The following is a 20,979-nucleotide window of genomic DNA, read 5'->3' on the forward strand; positions in this document are numbered from 1 at the left end:
TTTGTTGTTGTTTTTTGTTGTTGTCTTGTTCTAATGTGTGTTTGTATGTACCTTTAAAGTGAAAAACCAATAAAAAAAAATAGGACAAAAAAAACAAAAAACTCTTACCCAATCAGTGACCTGCTCTGTGCTACGTCACCACTATGGTCCCTGCTCAGCACGCTTGGCACCCCAAGGAAGCAGATACCAAATTGGTAACCCTTGGGACCGTGTTGGGGCCTAACTGCGCTGTACCGTACCGAGCTGAGCCACCAAGCGAGCCAGGAAACATGCCCCAAGTGATGCCGAGGTCACATGATCGCACCAGGAATGTTGAAGGAATTCCTGCGCAGGCTGGGGATTAATCTCAGATTATCTAGTTAATCCAGTCTCGTTTCACATATATACACAACACTAACACATAAACACACACATACACACATATGCCCCCCAAGACCTCCACAGGGCTTTTGGGTAAACAGAGCCACTTCCTTTCTGCCACTTGGCATTTCCTCCCCACCCCCACAGAACCACGTGGAGGGCACTTCCTGTTCGACAGTACAGTCACCAGTAATATGTTGTGTACGTTGTGAATTTCTGGCCAATCCGCTGGCGGTGGCGCAGCACATCTGTAGCTGTTCGGTGAGGAAACTCGTTAAGTTGAAGACCAGTGCGGACATTACACCGGTCTTGTATCGCGCTCCAGTTGTGTTGTTATTGTGCGATGAAAGAGTTTAACCATAAATTAAACTCGCACTCATTTCGCCCCCTGGTGTGGTGGAGGAGGACCGCGTTCCCGTCAATAATTTGATTTTCTCAGCTGCATGTAAACTGGGACAAGGAGAGAAGACCGATAAAACCAAATTATAAGATTAGTCTGATTAAGCTCTGCATGTAAATGTACTGACTCTCTGTGTGTGTGTGTGTGTGTGTGTGTGTGTGTGTGTGTGTGTGTGTGTGTGTGTGTGTGTGTGTGTGTGGAGCCAGGCTGGCTGTGTGGGCGGTCCAGTGTGTTTCTAAACAGTGGAGTCTGTCACTGACACCCCACAGCCCCTTAATGAGCTCAGCAGATCAGTCAGCGCGCGCGCACACACACACACACACACACACACACACACACACACACACACACACACACACGAAGGCGTCTCTGTATTGGTGCCGCATTTTAATTGTGTCAACAATGCAGAACCATGAATTTCATGATGTTTTTACATTAACACTTTTAAATTTAAATACAGGGGGTTGACTGCGGACTCGGCCATGTGCTGCACTCTCATTGGCTCACTTGCCACTTCCTATTGTTACCTGTGTTTGTGGTGTGTGTGTCGACCACCTGCTCCTGCTGCAGCTGTGTTGTGTTGTTGACTGTGATTACTGTCATTAGCTATACGCCACCCCTGACCCCCTGGCCCCCCTACCCCCCTCGCACGCACACACACACACACACACACACACACATACACGGGGGGTGAGGGGGCGCAGACAGACAATAGGTCTCCCAGCTCTGGAGGTTTTTCGGTTCTCCGTCCCAGGCATTCAGCTGAGACTGATGCTGATTGCAGCAGATGGGCCAGAGCCAGGGGTCCCTGTCAGTGGGCGGGGCCATGGCTCTGCTGGCTCCTCCCACCCCCCACCCCCACCACCATTCACACGGTGTGAACCACAGGCTCTGCTGCTGCTGCTGTGGTCGTCAGAGGAGCTCAGGATCATCAGGAGGTTCTCCAGGTTCTCCAGTCCTGCAGCTCTTTCATGTCTCCTGCTTGGAGTTCACCCGTGCCTTCCTCCTCCTCCCCGGCCCAGCCCCCTGAACCCCTCCAAAAAACTCCCCTTCCTCCTCCTCCCGCCCCTCCCCTGAGGAAAGGGCCACCGTCTCACTCGCCACATGTTAAACATCCCGAAGCAGCAGGACGAGGAGGAGGAGGAGGAGGAGGAGGAGGGAGAAAATAAACCCTGGAGGCGGGGCGGGCGAGCAAGCGAGTGAGCGAGTCAGGCTCTTGTGTTAGAGAGAGAGAGAGAGAGGGAGGAAGTGTTAGTAGCTTGAAGCGGGCAAGCGGAGAGAGTCAGAGAGAGAGAGACAGCGAGACGGGACACTGCTGCAGTGAGGAGCAGACGACTGTCTGAGGAGCAGGAGCAGCAGGAGGAACAGCAGGAACAGCAGGAGGAGCAGGAGGAGGGGCAGCAGGAGGAGTAGACGTTGCCGGTGTGCTCCAGACAGGAAGTCCCTCCGTGTTGTTTGGATGTAAAGTTTGGGTGCAAGCAGCAGCAGCAGCAGAAGGACTAGTAGGAGGAGGTGGAGGAGGTGAAGGAGGGGAGGGGGGGGTCATGTGTCTCCTCTGAAGGCTCCAGGATGCTGCTGATCCCCCTGCGGGGTAAGGTCTGCACACAATCGGCACGCTGACACACACACACACACACAGTCGCACACTCTGCCGCCGCTGCTTCTTCTTGTTCTTCTCTCTGCTGTTGTTTGTGTTGACGGTGGACACATGGCTGTGGGGGGGCTTCCCTCTGTGGCCAGCGGGGGGAGCTGCTTGCCCTCTGGCACGTGCAGCAGGGGGAGGGGGGTTGTGGTGGGCTGTCAGGCGCCTCTTTAAACCACTCGGCCTGATTATAGGAAGAGAGAGAGTCGGCGGCGTGCAGGAATGTTTTTTCTCCACTGCCACTAGATTAGAGTGAGGAGGGGAGTTTGGTGGTTGGAGGGGGGCTGGGTTGGAGAGGTGGCAGGGGGGGGACCACTAATCCCAGTCTGAAGGACTGGTCTTTCTGCTGGGACTGGATACAGCTGAGCAGACGGATTACTGGCTGCTCTGTAGCTTACTGCTAACGTGGCGTGAAGCTACGGAGGAGCTGCTCCATATGTCCCAGAAAGTCATGTGACCTGGGGGGGGTTTGTTGTGTGAGAACGGAGGTATCTCCTAGCTCTCTCTCTCTCTCTCTCGCTCTCTCTCTCTCTCTCTCACTCTGTCTCTCTCTTTCTCTGTGGCGGAAGCTCGCTAACTCGCTCGCTCGCATTCCTCCTGTTTTTATTTTGGCTGTGGGGAACTGAGGTTAAAGTGAGCTCCTGCCGCCAGCCTGGAATCGCCCACGTCGCTCACGTTAGCGTTAGCATTGGCCTTAGCATCTGCTGTACCAGCGGCGGAGCTACGAACAGAGAGAAAGTTCCACTTCCTGTCCTGACTGACTTGGGGAATTTAACCAGCCTGCAGTCTGTCTCAGGGACTTTACCACCGCTTCCTGTATCAACAGGAAATGCTGTGGACATTGTGTGTGTGTGGCTAAGCTCCGCCCCTCCCCTCTTCCCCTCCAGGCCAGATGTGGCGCTCTGTGAAAACTACCTGGGGATTTAGCCACTAAGAGGATTGGCCAAGTGAAGGGATTAGATTTTATAGAATTAAAACTGTAATTCTGTCCGTCCAACCCGGCCATGCAACCAGTGACCACCACCCCCGCCCCCTCCCTCCCTTGCCCACTGCCATGCCTCCCTCCCCTCTGCCCCCTCCTCACCCATCATCATGTGACCTACATTTCGCCCGCTGGTGTTATGGAGCCACTTTTTTTGGTTTCAATCCTGTGTCGGTGAACTTCAGCTCCTGCACTTCCTGTGTCTTAATAAGGCGCCGCCCCTCCACCCCTCCCCGTCTCCCTATGTTGCCCCCCCACCCCCTCCTTCCCTCACCCCTTGTGTCCCCCTCTCCCCCCACCCTCGGTGACCCCCAGCTGGCTCCAGGTCAGGCTGAATTACTGAGGAATGTTCCTCGGCTCCCCGCTGGGCCCCAGCATGGGAGAAGGACAGACAAACAGGACACTTTCACTTGTTTTGGGGGTGCACGGGGGGGGTTGGGCTTTAAACTTTCCCATCATGCCTCTGTGAGGAATGTGTGGTGTCGCTGCTTACGGCTGTCCTTCTCCGTTTCTTCTTCTTCTTCTTCTTCTTCATGGGTCTGAGTTCAGCCTCGGTTCCTCGGGAGTCTGAGGGAGAACCTTCAGTTCAGCACACCCCCACTCCCTCCTCCCCCCTCCTTCCTCCATGCGGTGATGTCACCAGAGTGCATTACTGCGGTTTCCAATGCAGGAGGAATGTGAGCTCACATGCTGTGCCGGCTGTGTTGTGTTGTTGTTTTGTGGGAGTTTGTAGGTTGGAGTCAGGACGGCGCTGTGGAGGCCCTCCTGCTCCTCCTCCTCCTCCGCAACCTCCTCTTTCTCCTCCTCCTCCTCCCCAACCACCTCCTCCTCCTCCTCCCCAACTTCGACCTCATCGTCCTCCTCCTCCTCCCAACTTCGACCTCCTCCTCCTCATCATCCTCCTCCTCCTTTTCCTTCCCTACCACCTCCACCTCCTCCACTTCCAACTCATCCTAAATCTATGTAGCAGCCGATGCTCAGGCAGTAAAAACAACAACAACAACAGACTGGATCTATTGTCGATCACAAAACAGGTTACAGGAATCAAGATTCCTGTCTGCAGGACACACATGAACCTTTTGTGTGGGCAGAAGGTTTAGGTCAGCAGGACCACTCAGTCCGCTGGTCATCAGGTGACCCGCTGGAGGTGGTGTCAGCAGGCTGCTGCTGATTGGCTGAGAGCAGCCACACACCTCCACCACCTGGCCACAACCTCTCACAATTCCCCGCTGAGTATCGGCCTTTGGAGACTCCTGGTCCTCACCTGGAGCCTTCCTCACCAGGCTGCCTTCCAATAGGATCTGGTCCAGAACGTGAGGGTCCATCCTCCACCACCCTGGGGCGCCGTGTCCGAACCCCAAGGAGCTGCTGCTGCTGCTGCTGCTGCTGTGAGAGTTTATTCAGTCAGTAGGTCGTGTTGATGTTCAACAGGAAGTCCCTCCCTTTCTGCACACACACACACACTACCTGCTATCGTTTACCTTCTATTGTGTGTGTGTCGGGAGGGAGGGCGGGGGGATTGGGTTGTGCTGACTCAGGAAAAAGCTGCATGCTGTCATCACATCAGTTCACAGGAGCTGCTCCCCACGCGCGCACACACACACACACACACACACACACACACACACACACACACACACGGTGAGGTGTTCTTGTTGGTCTGCATGGTGAGCAGACAGATGCTGCAGGGTGGTAGTGGGAGGGCCCGATGGTCACCTGACCTTCACCTGGCTGGTGGTGTCCAGGTGGAGACAGGAAGTGGCTGGAGCTGGAGATGTGATGGAAGGTGGTTGATGCTCCCCAGCAGCTGCTGCTGCTGCTGCTGCTGCTGCTGCTGAGTCACAACGGTGTCTGGCCTTTTGGTGTCATCATGTGTTATGTTTTCAGACTTGAAGTGTGTGTGTGCAGACCTTGATGACAGAACTTGACTTTGAAGTGGACACGCTAAAGGTCCAGATGTGTTCATGTCCCATCAGAAGGTCCAGACAGGAGTGTTGATGGAGTGTCTCCTCCATCCTCAGTGACTCCTCAAACTGTCTGGCACTCTTTGTGTGTTTGTGTATGTGTGTGTGTGAGTGATCCAGGAATGTAGGAATGTCTCTCAGTGGTGGAGGTCAGGAGAAGAAAACATGAAAACATTTCAGACGCCTGCTCAAGTCCCCAGTTTGGACGCTGGCAGCGGGTTATGTAACGACTCGCTGGAGGATTAGCGGTGGTCTGGTGGCGCTGGGTGCCAGGAACCATGGGAGGGGAGTGACACAGGTAGGGAGGGGGATGGATGGAGGGAGGGGAGGAGCTTGGAGGAAGGAAGGAGGGGCTAACCTCAGCACAGCAGCAGAAGGCTGGATACTACCCCAATTCACACCAGTGCGTTCGCCGAGCGTTAACCGCTCCGTACTCTCTCACACTAAACGTGTTTCCGAGCGAGGCGCCTCGCGCAGCGGGAGGATCGTGCAACAACCCAGGTTTCGCGTGTATTTAAAGAAAACGACAGTCAAACAAAACTCTGTGTGTAAAAAGAAAAATAATAGTAAACCGAACTGCAGGTATCTAAAGTATAGATGCATTTTGTTCATCATAGCTTCAGATTTAAAGTGAAACCTGCTTTATTATTTGACGGCCGAACTGAACAGTGTTGAAGCCGATGCGTCACGTTGACGTTTGACAGTAAAATCCAGCACATAGAAATACAAAATCCAGCACATTGTATATTATGATGAAAATCAACCGGATCCACTGTGTTTTCACATCATTGACTTCCTGTCTGATCGATTCTACCTGCTGCGATTGACGCAGTAGCAACGCGTGAAGCATCAAAAAATTAACTGCTGTGTTTTTTACCAGGGTGTCACGTTTTTACGCTTCTGGGACGCTTCGGAAACACGCCCGCACCACGCCTGGTGGAGACCTGCACACTGACTTTAATGGCTGTGTTCTGCTGCGGAGCCGCAAACGCTCTGCTAACGCACTGTAGACGCTTCTGGTTTGAATTGGGGGTAATAGTCGTAGTGAAAATAGTAAATAGTAGTGTAGCAACTCAGTGATCACAGTGAGTGTGTGAAATTGGGGTGGGGGGTAGGGGGCAACCTGGTCCCCCTGCTGGCCGTGGTGGTGTACTGTCAGCCTGCCTGATGGGACTCTCCCCTGTAGGTCAGCTGATCGTCATTGTCGGACATGTGGGTGGTGACTTGGAGCAGCTGCTGTGGGGAACCAGCATGATGTTCACCACTGCCACTGTGTGTGTGTGTTTGTATGTTATTTATAGAAGCAGTGTGTGTGTGTGTGTGTGTGTGTGTGTGTGTGTGTGTGTGTGTGTGTGTGTGGAGTGGTTTCACGTGACCTCGTCTGTGTGTATCCAGAATAATTAGGCTGGACCAGCAGAATCTTTGTGTGTGTCCTCCTGGCTCACACGCACACACACACACACACACACACACACACACACACACACACACTCTCAGTCCTTGATAAAAACAGCTGTTTATTCTTAGCGCCACCACAGAGACACAACATACACACTCTACCCTTTGTTTAGACTGCCAAGGATGCGCGCGCGCGCACGTGTGTGTGTGTGTGTGTGTGTGTGTGTGTGTGTGTGTGTGTGTGTGTGTGTGTGTGTGTGTGTGTGTGTGTGCGTGTGTCTGCACTGAACAGTGTGAAGGTTCCCCCTCTCAGAACAGAGAGACTGACGTTTGTTTCTCTCACATCTGTAATGTCCCATCCTGGAGAACCAAAATCTGTCTGATTCCTCAGCTTGGACCAGAACTGAACCGGACCTGGGCCAGGAGCTGGACCAGACCTAGGTCTAGGACGAGACTGCACCCAGCATGCTGTCTAAATGTTGTCTTCTGTGTGTCTTTAGGGAGAAGCTGGCTGTGGCTCGTCTGCAGAGGGAAATTGCACGGAGCAGGAGCGAAGGCACCATGGTAATGCACACACACACGCACACACACACACACACACACACACACACACACACACACACACACACACACACAGCCGTAACGTCCTGAATATAACCAATTAACAGACACAACCCTGCCAGATGATCGAAAACCTGGTGAAGTGTGTGTGTCTGTGTGTGTACACGTGTGTGTGTGTGTTTGTGTGAGAGAGCTCAGCAGCTCCACATGAGTCTCAGCTGATGCATCCTCTGACCACCAATCAGGTGCTGGTCTGCAGTTCCTCCTGGTTCCCTGCAGCAGGAAGTCTGTGCTGCTTCTTCTTCTCCTTCTCCTTCTCCTTCTCCCCCTCCTCCAGGAGGGGGAAGACGTCGTGTGACGCTCACAAGAGACACAAGCTCACAGTTCTCACGGCCGACTGATGGAATGTGTGTCAGAACCGAACTGGGGTGGAGGTTGGGGGAGGGAGGAGGTGTTGATGTGCAGCGGAACAATCAGATTGGTTCCGCAGCCCCTGCTGTACTGGCCGCCGCTGGCGTGCTGTTGCTCTGTCCCTTTTCCCGCCCCGGTGGAGGACAGGGGCCGTTTGTCTGGCTGCCTCTTTGTAGTGGGGTCAGAGAGAGGACAGCAGGCCGGTACAGACAGACAGACTGGTCCTCCCCTTGGCACTGAACACACCTCTTTATCTTCCCCGCTAGCTTGTGGCCATGAGCATGTAGCAGCGTGACGAGGCCACGCCGAGGAGACAGAATCGAGGGAGTTAGCGACGCGACAAAGTTTTGTTTCACGGAGGCTGCAGAGTAAACAGGAAGTGGTTAGTGGCAGGGTGGGGAGTCGGGTGGGGATGAGGGGATGGTGAGGGGCTCCACACCAAAGCCCCTTTCCCACCGGCCAAAAAACGGAATGTAGTCCCGCTATTAATCGGCAATTGGTGGCAGTGGGAAAGGCTCACTGAGCTGCACCGAAACGCGTCAAACAACCCGGCAAGGGTTGAAATTGACTGAGATCGGTTCCAATCGGCTTGCGATGGGAAAGGGAGACCCGCGACGACTTCACATCTTTTACCTGCCGCACGGGATGACGCTGAGCGTTACGCACGCTAAGTCATAATATTGCGCCAGTCGCGGCATAGATCACGTCCTGATGCAAAGGTGTTCCGTTCCATCAGCGCTCAAATATTGTTCATTGTCCTCTGGCTTTTTCCCTGCCGGCTCGAGCACAAAATAGACCAGGCGCTGAAATGATCGCTGCACGGCGGGAACCGCCCGCGGAGGTGTGCGCCACTTGAATCCGGGCGTGAACGACGCCATCGTTCGGAGGCTATTCGCGGATCTATTCTTCAGTCAACAAGGGCCCAACAACAAAGAACACTGGCCACTGCTGGACTCGCTTCCATGTTGCTCTCCATTGTTTACTTCGCTGAATTCTGTCGCACTTCATCGTCACGATATCAGCACGATGACGTCAGCAGACACGCAGCAGTGAAAGTGGAGGGAGTGCAGCTTGCCGGCGGAGGTGAGACCCCACTGGTTTTGGTCCGTGGGAAAGGGACTAAATGCTGATTGATTGAGAGTCGTCCCACGTTCAAAAAGCACAGTGTCAACCCCCTCATTTTAGTGGGAATGGGTTCAAGGGTCCCCACCTGCAGTTGCACCCGAACGCATAACCATCACCGCTGCCGCCGCCTCCGCCACCACACAAAGCGTCCTCTCAGTTAAAGGAGGAGGGGAGGCTGTGTGTGTGGGGGAAGAGGGTGTGGCAGTAAGCTCCATTTTGAAGTTGGGATTATGCCCCCCCCCCCCTCTCCTCCTCCATGGCCTCCACAGCTCAGCTTCAGTGGAACCAAAAAAGAGAAGCTGCAGCTCAGAGATAATTGGAGCCACATCCCCAAAATCCCCTCCCCCATCTGAGTCTGCCAGGACCACCTCCTCCTTCTCTGCCTTCTCCTCCTCCTCTTTCTTCTCCTCCTCCTCTCCACCTCCTTTTCTCTTCCTGGAAACCTTCAGCAAGAGAAAAGAGGAGCATGTCCTCTTTCTAGTTCTCCTGGTTGTGTCGTAGCTTAGGGTTTGGGGCTCCTCTGCCTCCTTCCTGTGGTGGAGCAGCCTCACACTCCCTGCCACTTCCTGTCACTACATGCCACTTCCTTTCACCAGCTGCCACTTCCTGTCCAGCAGCGGTTAGATTCAGATTCAGATTCAGATTCAGATTCAGATTCAGATTCAGATTTCTTTATTTGCCATTGTGTAAACACGTAGGAATTTGTTTTGGCAATAGATCCTCCTGGTGCAGCTGCTCCTCAGGTTCCTCTGGAGATCCCTAGCCTGCAGGTGGACTGAGACTCACTCGGCTGGTCCCTGATCAACTCAGTGCCCAGTTCTAGTGTGTGTGCGTGTGTGCGTGCGTGCGTGCGTGCGTGTGCACTGGGGCAGGGACTCAGGTGTCGACTGGTCTTATCAGCTGTGGACAGAGTCCCCCCATCCCCCAACAGTGGGCAACCCTGTCACTGCGGTGTGTGTGTGTGTGTGTGTGTATTGGAGAGAGAGATCGTCTCCTGGCAGTGATTAATAGTCCTGGTGTGTGTGTGTGTGTGTGTGTGTGTGTGTGTTTTTTGCCTCGGGGCCTGCGGCACTCTCTAATGTAGTGGCTCTCCATGGTAATTGAATAGATGGGGTCCTGAGGGACACACACACACACACACACACACACACACACACACACAGTCTCCTCAATCAGTTGTTCTCTGTTAGTTTTCTTTTTTCTTTCTCTTTAACACACATTTTCCTCTCTGTGTAGTGATATGTAGAGGAAGTAGTTCCTATGTCTAGCCAGCCAGGTGTGTGTGTGTGTGTGTGTGTGTGTGTGTGTGTGTGTGTGTGTGTGTGTGTGTGTGTGTGTGTGTGTGTGTGTGTGTGTAAGTGTAAGTGTAAAATGTTGACTGTGTGTGTTTCTGAGAAGTTCATCCTTTTCCTGTCAGAATTGAGACAGAGACACAATCAGTTTTTAGGTGAACTGTCCTTTTAATTATGAGGCTGTTGTGTGTTTTACTGACTTGATCCTCAATGCAAATCATTTTCACATACACACGCACAGAAGGTTTACCATTCATTAATAAAACATGCTACTCTGTGTGTGTGTGTGTGTGTGTGTGTGTGTGTGCGTTTGTTTTAGCATTGAGCCGGAGATCCGCTCTGATGAGGGAGGGAGCGACAAGGAGTGTGTGTTTGTGTGTGTCTGTGTGTATGTGTGTGTGTTCATGCACAGTTCTCTAATCTCATTACACAGGAGACCCCTCATCCAAACACACACACCCAAATACACTCACATGCATTCAGTATTGTGCTGCTTCAGGTCACACTAACTGCAGCAGTGGGTTTTCACTGTTCGCGTGTGTTTAAGTATGCGTGTGTGTCTGTGTGTGTGTGCGTCGGGGGGGAATCAACACAGCAGATCAGATTTAATCTGGTTTCACATGTTCCATTTAAAATCCTCAGATTACGCTGCCTCTTCCAGTTCAGGCCGGTTCCTGCACACTGGTGTGTGTGTGTGTGTGTGTGTGTGTGTGTGTGTGTGTGTGTGTGTGTGTGTGTGTGTGTTTGCCCGTGCCTGCGTGCTTGAAGCTGTAGATGTATGGGGTATGTCGCCCTCTTCAGGAAAACAACGTGTATTACACAGTTCAACAGCGTAATCGAGAGTGACCCACACACACACACACACACACACACACACACACACACGAGCTAGAGGGAGACAGATGTGTTTGTCCAACCACAGCAGCAGCTGGATTATTAATCCTGCTGTTGCCGTGGCGACCAGCCAATCAGCTGGTTGATAGTTGAACTACTTCTGGTTTCGTCTGGAATCTCTTTTGTTCCCAGTATCTGGACAGACTGGTTTTTAAACAAACGTGCACACACACACACACACACACACACACACACACACACACACACTCACTCACAAATTCACACATGCACACAAAGTTATTTAAAGTTTTAAACCATGTTGTCTGTTGGACAGTTCGCACTACTGCCTCTCACCAACAGAGGCTCCCCTCCTCCATGACATGTTGATGATGGAGGAAGAGCAGAGCTCCACTCCACCGTCCTCCTCTAGGGTCACGTGAGGTCAGGGTGAGGTCATGTGACAGGGGGGGTTGTCATGTGACGGGGGTGGTCATGTGATCTGCTCCTATGCAGACTGTCGGAGCCACAGGTTAGATCCATCACAACCTGATGGGAGGAAGTCAAGGAAAATATCACCAGCAAGACTGATAAGACAGGTGGAGGACAGGTGAGACAGATGGAGGTCAGGTGAGACAGGTGGAGGACAGGTGAGACAGGTAGAGGTCAGGCGAGACAGGTGGAGGTCAGGTGAGACAGGTAGAGGACAGGTGAGACAGGTGGAGGTCAGGTGAGACAGATGGAGGACAGGTGAGACAGGTGAGACAGGTGGAGGTCAGGTGAGACAGATGGAGGACAGGTGAGACAGGTGGAGGTCAGGTGAGACAGGTAGAGGACAGGTGAGACAGGTGGAGGTCAGGTGAGACAGATGGAGGACAGGTGAGACAGGTGGAGGTCAGGCGAGACAGGTGGAGGTCAGGTGAGACAGGTGGAGGACAGGTGAGACAGGTGGAGGTCAGGTGAGACAGGTGGAGGTCAGATGGAGGTCAGGTGAGACAGGTGGAGGACAGGTGAGACAGGTGGAGGACAGGTGAGACAGGTGGAGGACAGGTGGAGGTCAGATGAGAGAGGTGGTGGTCCCACCTGAGCCCCGCGACACGTGTCGGTGAGAGGCTGGTGAGCGGCCCGGTGGGGGTCAGGGGTCAGAGGTCAAGGTTGATCCTGGCTGAGGAAATAATGTCTCTGTGTTTGTCTCCCCAGCGAGAGAAGCTGATCCTCCAGCTGGAGGAGGAGCGACGTCTGCGACTGGAGAGCGAGAAGCGCCTGCGGGAGGTGACAGAGGAGGCGGAGCTTGGCCGGGCGCAGGCGGCGTCCCTGCAGCAGCAGTTCTCCAGGTACGACCCCACACACGACCCCTCAGGTGATCAGGGCCGGAGCTGCTACTCCACCCCCTCCTACAAGTCCTCCACCTACTCCTCCTTTTTCTTCTTCTGCTTTTGCTTCTTCTTCTTCTTCTTCTTCTTCTGCTTCTGCTTCTGCTTCGGCTTCTGCAGCACCTTCATGTTATCGTGTGTGGAGCTGGAAGTTGCTCCAGGGAGTAGTCTGAGCCGTGGCCAGGTCATGTGATGGAGTTTCTCTGGAGGTTCCTCTGAGCTCCATCACTGTGATGTCTCAGTGATGGACAGTTCCTGGTCCACATCTGTGTGTGTGTGTGTGTGTGTGTGTGTGTGTGTGTGTGTGTGTGTGTGTGTGTGCGTGCGCGCGCTCGCACGCACGCGCGTGCATGTGCGCCAGAAGATCTTCTACTCCAGGAAAACACACTAACAGGATTACAATCCTAATCTGTTTTTAAACTCCTAATCTCGACCGGCGAGCGTGTTACTGGATTTAAAACAGCGCGCCCTGCTGGCAGATGGCGTGCACGCGGCTGAAGTTTAATTACCGGCCCCACCCACTTTCCAAGCAACCTTTTGCCCCACTCGTGCCCAGGTTCTTCCCGACGGCCGCGCTCCCTCACTCGTCCCACCTCCCTCAACCTCACTATCCCCCCACCTCGCTGCAACAAGCATCACAACACAAAGACCATGTGACTCCCTGCAGGTTAGCGTCATTTAGCTTCATGCTAATTAGCTAGGTGGCGCCTGATGTTGGAGCTCTCTCTCTCACGCACGCATGCACGCACGCGCACACACGCACGCACTTAGCAGCCCCACGTGTCTCCTGATTCAGAAGATCTGCATTCCTCAAGTGTTTAAGTCCAGACCTGCTACACACACACACACACACACACACACACACACACACACACACACACACACAGGCCCCTCCCCCACCACTGGGGTCTGATCCTGCTGTGGGTCACATGCCCAGCCCCTCCTGACCGGGCGTCACTAAACACTCCAGCATTAGGTGGTGGAGGTCCTCCTGCAGACCTGCTGGAGCTCCCAGGATGGAGACCTGAGGAGCGTCTGGGAGCGGAGCAGAAGCAGGACCAGGAGCTCCTCCTGGATGAGCTGGAGGAGGAGGAGGAGCATCTCCTGGAGGAGCAGGAGTAGGAGGAGGTGCTGGGCTGAGAAACAGGAGAAGCCACCTTCTTCTTCGTCTTCTCAGGTAGAACTGAGCTATTGCTGGTTGTCAGGGAGACGTTGCTGCAGTGTTTCTGGTTAGAACTGGTTTGGTCTAGTCTGGTGGTGGCAGGAGGTGTGTGTGTGTGTGCTTGTGTGCATGTGTGTATATGTGCTGGACGAGGTCATGGAAGTGGGACGCCACCCCACCGCAGCCTGAGGCTCAACCCGACTGTAACTGAGACCAACCAGGCCAACGCCACCACCGCCGCATTGAGCGGCTGCTCCGCTTCCTGTCCCATGACCCCGCCCCTGAGGACGCCAGTCCCCGCCCCCCTGCTGCAGTAGCAGCAGCGGCAGTGGTGGTCTGTGGTTTTGCTGGTGGCTGGTGGAGGAGACTGGGAGGCCTGGCCGAGTGTCTCCATGATGAAGGTCCTCCCCCAGGGTCACACATATGGACCACACATGGCAAGTTGGCGGGTGGGGAGGTGGATGGGGGTTATCAATTATCCGGTTAAGTCCTTCCAAATGTGTGGGAGCTGAAGGAGATGAAAGGATGAGCTTCAAGGTTCTTCTCACCACACGTCCTCCCTCCCAGAAGAACCCTGCAGTGGGGGGAGGAAGAGGGGCAGGGCCTTCAGCTCTGCGTATTTTGAAATGTAACCACTTGTTGCAGGAACGGACCTCGGCACCCCCCAGAGGCCGAAACCTGGTTTTGGTCTCCTGAACGGCAGTGCTAAGAAGATAACAGCGGCTTAGCATTAAGCTAGCTAATTAGTGCCTATATTCAGGGCAGAAAAAGAAGAAGAAGAAGAAGAATGGAGCAGCATGAGGTGTCGTCATTGTCATACTCTCCTCTGATTGGACGATCCGGGCCCTTGAGGAAGCAGTGTGTGTGTGTATGTGTCCCAAAAAAAAGAGTCTGACTTTTAGTGTGAAAGCCACCTCTCTTTGGTCACATGACCACACCTCGAACCAACCACGTCGGTGGGCGTGTCCAGGGATCCAGGCGAGCGGACGGCTGCCTCTCACTGGGGGGTCTGCCCCTTTAGGGAGGGCTTAACAGGGGACATATGGGGGGGGAAAGTCTGTAGCCGCCTGCTGTGTGTGTGTGTGTGTGTGTGTGTGTGTGTGTGTGTGTGTGTGTGTGGGATAATGACACGACATGTAGAAAATGAGAGCACCAGCTCGGTGGCGGCTGTGTGTGTGTGTGTGTGTGGGGGGGGGGGGCTTACATGATGACTATGTGGCCTAGTTTGTCTCAGAGACCCACATTCAGTGCAACAGTGTGGAGCAGAGCGGCCAGGAGCTAGTAGCTAGTAGCGAGCGGCGGTGCTGTAAGTGTGCGTGTGTGGTGTGTGTGTGTGTGTCCGGACAGATGGAGCTGAGGGACGTCTGCTCCGTCCTCCTCACCTTCTTCCGCAGGCATGGAGCAGCCAAGCACCGAGGGAAGCTGCAGACAGGGTGAGTTGAAGCTGACAGGAAGTTTTCTAACTGGAGGCCCCCTTCCAATAAAACACCTTGAGGAGAAGGAGGAGGAATAGAAGAAGAAGAAGAAGAAGAAGAAGAAGAAGAAGAAGAAGAAATGCTGCTGATGGAATCAGAGGTGTCACCGCTTTCTGATGAGGCCTGTGTGTAGTCCACACACACACACCAACATACTACTATGTGTGTGATTTCTAGTTGGCTGAGTGTGTGTGTGTGTGTGTGTGTGTGTGTGTGTGTGTGTGTGTGTGTGTGTGTGTGTGTGTGTGTGTGTGTCAGATAATTATTGATCAGAGCCTTAATTGTATTTCCTGGACTGCTGACCAACATTTGAGATTCAGCTCTTGGGGAGGGAGCAGGGGTGTTGCTGGGGGTGGCAATTGGCTTTCACCTCCACACACATATGCCTTTCCCAAACGCACACACACACACACACACACACACACACATTCTGACACTCTTGTGGAAGGTGATGACAGATTGGACTCTATATTTACAGGGACATTTGTCTCACGTCTTGCTCTGCTGGTCCTGATGATGATGATGAGGATCATGATGGTGATAGTGGTGATGAAGATGTTGGAAGATGATGATTTTGATTATGTTGATGGTCATGGTGATGAAGATAAGAATATTGAGAATATTGATGATGATCATGATGGTGATAGTAGTGATGATGAAGATGAAGATGTTGGATGAAGGTGGATCTCTGATGGAGCAGCTGTTCTCCAGTGTTTGAAGTAGCTCAGGATGTCCCACCTGCAGGCTACACAGACAGCCGCATGTTGTGTGCAAGTCATGTGACCAGCAGGGGACAGTGTCTACAGGTTGCTGCTGATTAAGGCCACGCTGGACAGGAAGTGGAGCAGGCTGCTGCGGCGGCGTGCGGCCTGATTGCAGCTTTGTGGCTCAGACTGGACAGATGGTCGGCCGTCCACACGGCGTCCGGCAGCAACACAGCCGTCACACACAGACATACACACACACACACACACACACATACACACACACACACACACACACAGCGACACGATTCCAGTTGCTAGGCTAGCTCACTCTGACTTCATCTGTGCTTCCAGAAGGGGAGGAGTCTGATTAGCATCTTTAGCCTTGCCGCTAAAGTTCTGCAGGGGTTATGGCGCTGTTAAGTGACCTTGTGTGTGTGTGTGTGTGTGTGTATGTGCAGGATGGAGGAGACAGTGCGCTCGCTGCTGCAGAGCCAGGCGGTGGAGGCCGTGGACATCATGAAGGTCTACAAGGTGAGACAGCAGCTCATTCAGTGGGGGGTCAGGTGACCACTGCTCTGCTCACCCATTGGCCCTGGGCACACTGACCACTTCCTCACTTCCTGTTCCTGCTGTGTCCACATCTGACACCTGCGGGCAGAAGAAGAAACAGCGGCGCCTTCCTGTTTCCGCGTCTGCCGCAGCTTCGCCCACTGTTTCTATCACTTCCTCCATCTGGTCTCATTCTGTGCCATCACAGGGGGACCAGATTTGGCTGAGAATGTCTTTTCATCATCGTTATCCATCCCAGCAGCGTAATTTCCATTAGTGGCTAAAATTAGCTAGAATCCTTCTCGTCCTCTGTAGCTGCTGCTTCTCCTCCTCACTCTCAGATCTCCTCTCAGACTTTTGGTCAAGCTAATGATGTTCTCCTGCAGTACTGCTTTTGGAGTCCTGGCTCAGTCTGAAGCTGGAGATGAGCAGAAACCAACATCTTCTGTCCTCCTCCTTCTCCTCTCACCTTCTCTGCTCCTCCTCCTCTTCTTCGTCCTCCTCCAGGACAAACTCTCCCAGGAGCAGCAGCAGCAGGAGGAGGAGGTGAAGCAGCCTGATGATGGTCCTGGGGAGAAGGTCCCAGACCTGGAGGAGGAGGACGGAGACAAAACCAAGGAGCTCTTGGAGTGCCTCAAGGCCCTGGAGGTAATCCTGTTCCCATCAGCTGACCTGGGCTGATCGTCGGGGAGGGGTTGAATTGATGAGTGAATATACTCAATGAGACGTGGGCCAATCACAGACTGTCTGTCATCACGCCGCCTCATTAATCACCTCCACGCACGCACACACACACACACTTCATCGGAGACATTCTGCTTCTTGCTGAACGGCATCATGGGAACTCTTGGCCTCGTAACGGAGCCTGATTAGGTGTTTGTGTGTTGCGGTTTCTCCTAAAGGACAGCATGTTGGCTGACAAATGACAAACTCCCACAGATCAATAAACTACCCGGCAAGGGTTGGGGGGAGAGCAGGCGGGGGAGAAGGGAGAAGGGAGAAGGGAGGTAGGGTCTCCTCATTAGCACCTCTTCTTGACCTTTGAGAGGCGCTGTGCTGACCTTTCTCAGCTCCCCGGATGCTGCTGTTCTTACACACACACACACACACACACACACACACACACACACACACACACACACACACACACAACAGGAAGTGGGTGGGCAGAGCTCTGGACTGATACTTCCTGTGTGTGTTTGTGTGTGTTCCCTGCAGGAGAAGAACAGTGCGCTGGCCCTGGAGAACAAGACCCAGCGGGAGCAGTACGAGCGCTGTCTGGACGAGGTGAGGATAGCACTCGGCCACCAGGAGGCAAGCTGAGCTGAGGAAGACTGAGCTGTTTGGGGATTTATTTATTTATTTATTTATTTATTTATTTATTAACCAAGTTTTCATTTAGCTTTTCTTATTTAAAATTTAATTAGAAAGAAATCTAGCAACAGGAAATTGTCGACGTGGGGAAATGAAACAGAAATTAGAATCCAATCAAGATGAAGATCCGTCTGGGACAGTAACCAATCAGATTGGCTCCCTCATTCCCCCCGGCGCACCATGTGACCCACCTCTTTAATTAGCAGAGTGGCATCCGTATAAACAGATCAAAACAGGAATTGCGTCTCCCTTCGATCGGCCGCTGCCGCAGCTTAACAAGCAATCAATGAGCAGTAATGGGAGCCGGCGGCGGCGGTCTGAGGTGTTGGCTGCCATGGGACCCGAGGATCACATGACCTACTACTAGTTTGGAGTACTCTCTGACTTCGTGGACTGGAGATTTTTGATCCAGGCCGGTCTAGACTCTTCCAACACTGCAATGATGATAATAACAGAAAAGAAATTTTAAGTCCACCTCCTCATCCCCACCGTGCAAAACTTTGATCTCATTCACAACCGCCATGGATGAGATTGATGAGTATATTTTTAGTGTTGAGACACTCAGACACGAAAGGTCTTGACTTGTACACATTTTCTTCATGCTTGGCACAATTGGCATCATTTTCAGTTCAATTATTCCTAGTTTATTTATTTTTTAATTTAATGAAGCCAAGCAGTTTTTTTGAAAATGGATTAAAATAGCTGGCAAAGCAGCAAAACGTTATAGAAGATTATTAAAAGATACCTTGCTGAAAAGAAATGCTGCTGTTCCATTGATATATAATCAAACTGAAGTGAATGAATAGATACTGGTCATTTGTTCAGTTTCGTTGTGATTTGTCTTAGATATATACAGACTTGGTCTGGTCTCGATCTCAATGCTGTCTAGTCTTGATAAGATCTTGGTCTAAGTTGGTGCGGTCTTGACTCAAACACAACCTCCTACTTACTCCCTTGTTGTCCCCCTACTGCAGGTGGCCAATCAGGTGGTGCAGGCACTTCTCACCCAGAAGGTTTGTTTCTAAAACCTCTTCCTCGTCATTGTCCTCATTATCCCAGCCCTAGCTTCGCCCCCTCCTCACTATGACCACGCCCCTTCTCTGTTTCGGACCCACAGGATCTGAGGGAGGAGTGTCTAAAGCTGCGGACCCGAGTCTTCGATCTGGAGCAGCAGAACCGGGCGCTCAGCGTCCTGTTCCAGCAGAAGATCAAGCCGGCCTCTGACCTCCTCCTCCAGGTAGCCCTGCTCACTCTCCCCTCAACTCCCCTACCTGCCTGGAGACCACAAACCCCCCCCCTTGCTCCTCTCTGTCCACCTTCACCCACTGCAGGGAGGCAGAGCCATTCCCAAAGGTTTCTCCCTTTCCGTTCTCTTTCCTGCTGGAGGCGCTGTGAGGCCACACAATCCACGCGGCAGTGGTGCCCCCCCTCCTCCCCCCCCCCCCCGGATAGTGCCAGGTGTAATGGCCTCCTCTTGTTGTCCCAACATCAAATCTAACGATAAGAGGAGAGCAGCTCCTCCTGCAGCACCTCAGACTCTCCTGAGGCTGGAAATTGTCTCTGTTCATCTTCTCAGTCTGTCGGAAAACACCAATTTAGCTCGGCCAGGTTGTGTGTGTGTGTGTGTGTGTGTGTGTGTGTGTGTGTGTGTGTGGTCGGGCTGACAATGGAAATGGAGATGTCACCCTGAGGAGAGGGGGAGGAGCCAGATGGAGATGAGTGGAAGACAAGAGTGTGTGTGTGTGTGTGTGTGTGTGTGTGTGTCTCCTCCCAGCTGTTTCCATGGGAACACATGCTAAGCTAGCTAAGCTAAGTCTCAGGCTAGCTGCCATCTGTGTACCTCCATCTGTCTGGACAGGAAGGGGCGGACCCTCAGGTGATGGCTCCCACTTCCTGTTACATGATCGGCCCGCTGTGGATCATGAAAGCCCGTATATAGGAATGCGACGTGCCCTCCTGACCGTCCTTTAGCAGCAGTAACGGCAACAACAGCAGCAGTAGTAACAGTAACCGCAGCAGGAGCAACAGTAACAGTAACAGCAGCAGCAGTCAGCGTCCTGATGGAAATGGAAGCTCCGCCCCCTTCCAGCTGGGTGTAGCCTTTCCAGCAGAGCTTCTTATCAGTAATGAAACATCTTGCGGTTCCTGGTTCCTCTCCAGTTTCTCTGATGGAGAACCCTGTTAAGGGACCCAGCCCCTCTGCCCCCCCCCCCCTCTCCCCCAAGCGGTCACGCTGTGACTGGGCATTAATCACAGGGACGTCTGGCCGCCGCCCATCTTCATCCATCGCCATCAAACAGTTAGCTGTGAAGAACGCTGCCCCCTGGAGGAGGACAACGGCTCAGCTGGACAACATCCCACTGCGGTAACAAGCCCCGCCCCTCAGCAAATAGGGCGTGGCCTCCTGACTTTCAACCTTTAAAACTCGCCCTGGCGTCTCCTGTTACCCCCCCCCCCCCCCAACCTATCCTGCCCTCCCTCCCTCCCTCCCACGACCCTGCGACATCATCGACTGAATCCTTGATGAGAAGCTGAGGAGGTGAAATCCAGCACGGCCACTGATAAGATCAGAGCCCCACCCACCTGGGAAGAGGAGGAGGAGGGGGGAAACAAACCTGCTTCCAAACAGCAGCAGCAGAAGAAGAAGTTACATAAAGCACTGCAGCAGCTGCTAAAACTTTGAGTTGGACGGTGGCGGTGGCAGCAGCGGCGCCAGAGGGAGTGCGCTCTGAGAGGCGGACAAAACAACCGTCTCCCTGCCGGCTGTTTATCTGAGAGTGAGAGGTGGGCATGTTGTTTGGGCCCCGGGCGGCGTGGAGCAGGCTGCTGTGAGGAGACTGGAGAAGAAGGAGAGGAAGAGGAAGCAGAGCATCATTAGCGTTCTCAACAAAACACTCAGCAGAGAGCCGACAGTGACCCTCTGCTGCACTTACACACACACACACACACACCACAGGGACCCCCCCACACACATGCACACACACTCACAAAACAAATAGAGCAGGAATCTGTGTTTGAATTGTTCCTGTTGATCGTGACGAGAGGGTTTATCAGTTAGCTGATGAGGATGAAGCTAAATGCTGGTAACCAGCTGATTTTTGCTGCTGCTGCTGCTGCTGCTGCTGGCGATGACAATGATGATCATGATGCCGCTTAATGCTGATAAGCAGCTGATTTTTGATGCTGCTGCTGCTGCTGCTGCTGCTGCTGATGATGATGATGATGATGATGATGATGATGATGATGATGATGCAGCTTAATGCTAATGAACAGCTGATCCTTGATGAATCTGATGAAGCTAAATGCTAATAAACAGCTGATTCTTCATGATGCCGATAAAGACGAATGCTAACAACCAGCTGATTTTTTTCCC

The 20,979-nt window shown here is 53.0% G+C and overlaps 1 protein-coding gene across 7 annotated transcripts in view; it reads left to right on the forward strand.

Annotated features, from left to right (window-relative positions):
• The window catches only part of LOC142898475 (nck-associated protein 5-like), a 43,799-nt gene that overhangs the window by 13,502 nt on the left and 9,318 nt on the right, over positions 1 to 20,979 (forward strand). For 6 of the 7 annotated variants that reach the window (XM_076041423.1, XM_076041432.1, XM_076041441.1 and 3 more), the window contains 7 exons: positions 7,247 to 7,310; positions 12,167 to 12,300; positions 16,142 to 16,214; positions 16,740 to 16,880; positions 17,451 to 17,519; positions 18,581 to 18,619; positions 18,724 to 18,843. In XM_076041423.1, the coding sequence (XP_075897538.1) occupies positions 7,247 to 7,310; positions 12,167 to 12,300; positions 16,142 to 16,214; positions 16,740 to 16,880; positions 17,451 to 17,519; positions 18,581 to 18,619; positions 18,724 to 18,843 (640 nt within the window). Of the gene's footprint in view, positions 1 to 1,984; positions 2,352 to 7,246; positions 7,311 to 12,166; positions 12,301 to 16,141; positions 16,215 to 16,739; positions 16,881 to 17,450; positions 17,520 to 18,580; positions 18,620 to 18,723; positions 18,844 to 20,979 lie in introns of those variants that run through there. The other variant, XM_076041449.1, reaches the window with a different exon arrangement.

This window comes from Nelusetta ayraudi, unplaced genomic scaffold, assembly GCF_046127955.1.
Source record: "Nelusetta ayraudi isolate G7.1 ecotype Tasmania unplaced genomic scaffold, CSIRO-AGI_Nayr_v1 ptg000004l, whole genome shotgun sequence".
Classification (NCBI taxonomy): Eukaryota; Metazoa; Chordata; class Actinopteri; order Tetraodontiformes; family Monacanthidae; genus Nelusetta; species Nelusetta ayraudi.